General features: G+C 63.9%; 1 protein-coding gene across 1 annotated transcript; it reads left to right on the top strand.

Moving 5' to 3' along the window:
- Positions 1-3,141: 3,141 nt before the first annotated feature.
- Positions 3,142-5,041, top strand: HSPB1 (heat shock protein family B (small) member 1). The gene is made up of 3 exons (XM_040082461.2): positions 3,142-3,665; positions 4,418-4,481; positions 4,689-5,041. The coding sequence occupies exons 1-3, from the start codon at positions 3,305-3,307 to the stop codon at positions 4,846-4,848; spliced, it is 585 nt and encodes a 194-aa protein (XP_039938395.1). The 5' UTR covers positions 3,142-3,304; the 3' UTR covers positions 4,849-5,041.
- Positions 5,042-6,055: the final 1,014 nt, after the last annotated feature.

Here is a 6,055-nt window from a genome sequence, read left to right on the forward strand (position 1 = left end):
GGGTGGGGTGGGCGAGCACAGAGCGAGGGAACAAATGCTCTGCACAGACCTAGGGGCCGGTGGGTGGGGGTGGCCGGGGACACCTCTGGGCCCCCCCCCCGCGCTTTTTTTGGTTTGGTTTTGACTATTTTTTTAGCACAAGAGCATCCCGGGGAGGTGGGCGGGGGGAGGGCGGGCTCAGCTGGAGGGCGCGATGCCAACCAGAAGTGAGCAAGTCCCCGTTTCCCCCAGCGAAATTGTCCCCAGGCTGTCATGGGGGACACGGGAACCGCAAAACATTTTGGGGTCCCCCCAGACCTGAGCACACGCCGAGCCATGGATGAACAAAGGCGGCAGCACCTGCAAGCCTCTTCCCAAGCGAGGAGCTGCAGGGAAAAACGCTGCTCGTCCCAGCTCAGGAGCCGGCCCTGGCCCCCACCCACCCCACCCAGTGCGGAGGAGGAGGGAGCTGCAGGGCCCAGGGCTGGGCAGGGGCTTTTCCATCCCTGGGGGTGCATCCAGCCACCCTCGGGTGTTGGCATGGCCCGTCCCACCTCTGGGCTCGCAGCCCCCGGTCCCCTCCTGCCCTGGGGAGAAGTGGCTGCTTTTTAAACTGAATTATGGGATGAGAGAGGCAGGAGGGTCCCGGGCTTGGCCCGCAGCCCGGCTTTTGCAGGATTTTGCTGATTTCCAAAAAGAAAAAGCCCCCCGGGCGCTGAGGACAGGCGTGGCCCCCCGGGGCGGGGGCTGTTTAATCCCGGTGGCCCCGCGTTTTCCGAACGGCTGGAGCAGGACAATGGGGATGAGCCTCCCAGGGTGGGAGAGCAGCTGCCCGGATTAACCCGCTGCCCCTGGATGCAAAGCCAGGCTTTGGCCAACCCGCTTGGGGCTGATTTCCAGCCAAGGCATCGGGAGGATCCTTTGGAGTCCGGCTCAGCCTCGTTAGCCGTGGCCTGATGAAGCAGAGGACCAGGAGGGCAGAGGAGGGAGCAAAAGGGCCCTTCAGGGTCAGCCTCCCAAACCTGGCATGTCCGGGCTCAGCCAGGGGCTGAGGATTCACCAGCCCTTGGAGAAAAACCCCAGGAGCTGGGCAAGCTGCACAAGCAGAGGTGTTAGAAACGGGGTGAGCAGGTAAGGAGGGGACACACTCGTGGCACTCCACGGTGGAGCTCATCCCCACGTGCCAGCTCCGGGCAGGGAGGCAGCTCTGGATGCGACCGTGGCAGGAGGAGGAGACAAAGGGTCCTGCTCTCCTGGAGCCTGGGGAGATGGAGGACATGAGATCCCCCAGCATCCCTCCAAACCCTGAGCCACGAGCTCCAAAAACCCATCCCAGCAATTCCAGCTGCTGCCCCACAGCCCCAGTCCCCTCCATCGCCCCACAGGAAGCTCGGATTGGCCTCTGGACCCCCCAATCCTGCTGGGACACGGGGGAATCCCCTGAGAACACCCGAACCCAAGCCAGCAGCGGGGGATTTCCCCAGTGGCCGCAGCCCCAGCCCTGCAGCCCCCGTGGGGCCGCGGCTCCCGAACACCCGAGACCCGACTGCAGCGGCGCCGCGGACCAGCCAGCACATCAGGGAAAAATTCCAGTCTTCCTCTTTTACAGTCTCTGTCTCCTGCCGCGGAGGGAGCCAACTGGAACAAATACTCTGTAGAAATACTTCAGTATTTTCCTGTCGCGCGTGCGCTCTCTCTCTGGGTTGTGAGTACAGCTGTAGATGCCGTGAGCTGGTGCAATTATAATAAATATACAGTATATATTGTAAATGACTCTGCTGGCCACTGAGAGGTTTCCTTTCCTGATCCCTCCGAGGATCCTGCGGTGTGTGGGGGGAACCCTCTGCGTCCTCCTGGCTCCCTGCATCCTTCCCTGCGTCACTCCCATTTGCCTGCCAGCTCCCACCCATCCTGCCTGCATCCTTATCTGCGTCTCTGCCTGCATCCCTGTATCCCTGTATCCCTGCATCCCTGCATCCCTGCATCCCTCCCCTCTCTCCCACATCCCGGCATCCCTCCCTGCACCCCTCCCATCTGCCTGCAACACTCCCATCCATTCCATGCCTCCCGCATCCCTCTCTTGATCCCTCCCATCCTTCCCCGCTCCTCCCTGCGTTCCTGCCTGTATCCCTCCTATCCCTCCCATTTCCCTGCATCCCTTTCTGCGTTCCCACCTGCAACCCTTCCTCTCCTCCCTGCATCTTTTTTCTGATTCCACCCCTCCCTCCCTGCATCCCTCCCTGCATTTTTCTCTGCATCCTTCCCTGCATCCCCTCCATTTCCCTGCATCCCTCCTTGCATCCCCGCCAGCATCTCTCCCCGCCCTCCCACATCCCTCTCGTTTCCCCGCATCCCTCCCACCCCTTCCCCTCTGCAGTGCCTCGTCTCCCCCTGGTTCCCTTCCCCCCAGGACGCAGCCCCCAGCCCCACATGGCTCCCCACAGCCCCTTCCCCCTCACTGCCATTCCTGAGGCAGCGCCGGGCTCTGCCTCAGACAAAGGGAACCCCCAAATTTCCTGCTGCTGAACCCCCCCACGCTCCTGGAGGTCACTGATTAATGCACTGAGTGTGTCAGGGCTCAGCTGCCACCCACTCCCCGTCCTCTCTCTGGGGGCAGAGGGGAACTGGGCAGAGGTGATGGGGTCCCAGAGCTGCTTGGCTGGCTGGGCTGGAACACAGCCCTTCCCCAGGCTGGGGGCTCTGGAATCTTCTGGATGGTGGGTGACCGGGAGCTGGGGGGCTCTGGAACCTTCTGGATGGTGGGTGACTGGGAGCTGGGGGGCTCTGGAACCTTCTGGATGGTGGGTGACCGGGAGCTGGGGGGCTCTGGAACCTTCTGGATGGTGGGTGACCGGGAGCTGGGGGGCTCTGGAACCTTCTGGCTGGCACTGATGCAGTGCAGGAGTGCAGGGCCACTCACGCCCTCCTCCAGTGACTCACCCCCGCCATTCCCGAGGCGCTGGCCCTGTCCCAGCCCCCTTCTCACGCCGCATCCCGGGGATTGTTTTCCGGGCAGGGCAGGCGGGAGAGGCCGGGAGCCACTCCAAGGGCCATCCATCACTCCCAACCAGGCCGAGCCTCTCAGGATGAAAGCAGGACGGACATTTCCTTGGCAGGGGAAGCCCTGGAAGCTGCCAGCCCCCTCCCCGCACACCCACCCACTGCGGCTGCGTGCGGCCGCCCCAAGCCCGGGCGAGTTTCTCGTCCCTTCCCCGGGGCTGCCGCGATTTCCATTAATAGCCAGCTGAGCGTCCCGGCTAAAAATAACCCCGGGCCCTCTTCATAAGGCCCCGGCGGCCGCCCCCAAGGCAGCCCCACACACGCCATGGCCGAGCGCCGCGTCCCCTTCACCTTCCTGCGCAGCCCCAGCTGGGACCCCTTCCGCGACTGGTACCATGGCAGCCGCCTCTTCGACCAGTCCTTCGGGATGCCCCACATCCCCGAGGATTGGTACAAGTGGCCCAGCGGCAGCGCCTGGCCGGGATATTTCCGCCTGCTGCCCCGGGAGAGCGCCCTGATGCCGGCGCCAGGCTCGCCCTTCGGCCAGGCGCTGAGCCGCCAGCTCAGCAGCGGCATCTCCGAGATCCGCCAGACCGCCGACAGCTGGAAGGTCACCTTGGACGTCAACCACTTCGCACCTGAGGAGCTGGTGGTGAAGACCAAGGATAATATCGTGGAGATAACCGGTGGGTGCTGGGCTGGGGTGGTTGCCCCCCCGCCCCCCCGGAGGTTGTTGGGGGGGGAAAGGGTGGGATGAGGGATGGGAAGTGAGGGAAGGAAAAGCAGAAGGAGGAGAGGAAAGAGGGAAAGGGGAAACCAAGGCACAGAGCTACACCAGCGCTAGAGCTCAGTGTCAGGGTGCAGAGACCCCCCCAGCCCCACACACTGACCCCTTGCTGCTGTTCCGGGACATGGGGAGGGACGCCCTGGCTGGAGCCACAGAGGGACCCGGGGGTGACGGGGGGTGCCACGAGCCCCGCAGCCCCTGCGCTCCCCACAGCGCCTTGGATGCTGTGACAAAGCCCAGATCTGTGGCACGAGGCCAGGATGTGCTTCTTGCTGGCTGAGGGGGGGCCTGCAAGGAATGGGGGCAACTCCCCAGCAGGATGAATTCGGGGCACAGCCCCAGGGAGAGGCGAGCGCTCAGTCTCCAGCCCTGCCAAGCTGTGGGGCCAGATGGGGCCAGATGGGGCCAGATGGCCACTGTTGGGGTTCCTTTGGCCACCCCCAGCTCCTGGCACTGCATTTCCCTCAGCTTAAATTTGGGGGATGCACCCGGAGTGGCTCTGCAGACCCCAGTGCCCCCAAGTTGCTCCAGGCTGACATTACAGCAAAAACCCCAGGATGGGCGGAATCAACCCCTCACAAGTGTTGGGGTTGGGGCAGGAAGGTTCCCACCCAGCCAACCCCTTCCAACCATGGTTTTGTTTCCTTCCAGGCAAACACGAGGAGAAGCAGGATGAACACGGCTTCATCTCCAGGTGCTTCACCCGAAAATACACGTAAGTACCAGGGAGGAGGGGAGGCACCTGACGCAGCCCCCTGATGTCTCTGGGGATGTTTTCCCACCCACCCACGCCCTCCAAAGCCCGCTGGCCAAACCCGGGACGCTGCTCAGCCCAGCCGGGAGCGGGAGGGGCAGCAATTTGGGGCTCAGCGTTGCATCCTCTGGGTTGGTGCTGCAGCCTTGACCTCCTCTCCCCTCCCAGCCTTCCCCCCGGCGTCGAAGCCACGGCCGTGCGGTCCTCGCTGTCTCCCGATGGAATGCTGACGGTGGAGGCTCCCCTGCCCAAACCCGCCATCCAATCTGCCGAAATCACCATCCCCGTCACCGTGGAGAGCCAAGCCAAGGAGCCGGCCAAGAAGTAGGCGGCGCCGAGGAGGAGGAGACGGAGGAGGAGGAGGAGGAGAAGCCGCCACTGCCCCCCCCGCCGCCCCCAGCTGTCCCCTCACACCCCACCCCCTTTTTACTGTTGATTTTGTACTCGCCCTGCCACTGAGTGCCTCGAATAAATGTGAAGGAACCGACAGAATCAGCCGGAATAAAAGCTGGTGAAGGAAACCTGTCCTTGTGCCTTGTCCGCCCCCGGCACCACGGCTGTGCCGGGAGCTGCAGCGGGAGCAGAGCACCGGGACGGGGCTGCCTGGGGCCAGAGGGGCAGCGGGAGCGCCCCTGAACCCTGCCCGGCACCTGGGGTCCGTAACCCAGGGCTCCACATCCCAGGTGTTCTCATCCCAAACTCTTCACAACCTGGGCTCAGTGCTGGGGTCAATGTCCCAGCCCTTTGCACCCTGAGTCTCCCTGTCCTGGATATCCCACACCTGGCTCTCCTACATCTCAGCTCTCTGCATCCACCTCCAGCATTCTGGGGGCTTTACGTCCCACATCTCCAGCATCTCTGGTGTTCACATGGCAGCTCTCCAACATCCCTGGCTCAGCATCCCAGTCTTCCACAATCTGGGTCTCCTACATCTCCAGTGCCTCCAATCCCAGATCCCAGCACAGCGAGTCTCCCCATCCCTGCTCTCCCACACCCAGAGTCTCTGCATGCCCATGCAGAATATTTGGGGTCTGCACCCCCCAGTGTCACCATCCTGGGATGCTGCATCCCTGAAAAGCAAGTACACACACACACCCCCCGCTCCTTCGGGTCAGAGGGCAAACAGGGGCTCCATGGGCGAGAGCCCACCCCGGCAGTGCAGCCCCCAGTGCTCCCCCTTCCTTCCACCCCACTGTCTGAGGGGCTGGGTTGGGGGTCCAGCTCAGGGGCTGCAGCCTCCCCGGGGGGCTGTAGAGGGTCTGGGGCGAGGTCCCGGTGCCATTTGGCCCCGGCTGGCCTCGTGTCCCCCGTGCCCTCCGTGCCCCCGGCTCTCAGGGCAGGACTGGCCCTACATGGCCGAGGTCAGGCCCACGGCTTCGATGTTCCCCCGATGTTCCCTGCTCCGTCAAATCCCACTAATCCCCCCTGAGTCATCCCGCTGGCAGACGGTGACCCGGGAGGAATCCTGCAGCTGCGAGGCTCCTCTGGGAGCTCGGGGTGCTCCACGTGCCCCTGGGCTCCTGCCCCCCACCCCT

Source organism: Hirundo rustica, chromosome 19, assembly GCF_015227805.2.
Source record: "Hirundo rustica isolate bHirRus1 chromosome 19, bHirRus1.pri.v3, whole genome shotgun sequence".
Taxonomy (NCBI): domain Eukaryota; kingdom Metazoa; phylum Chordata; class Aves; order Passeriformes; family Hirundinidae; genus Hirundo; species Hirundo rustica.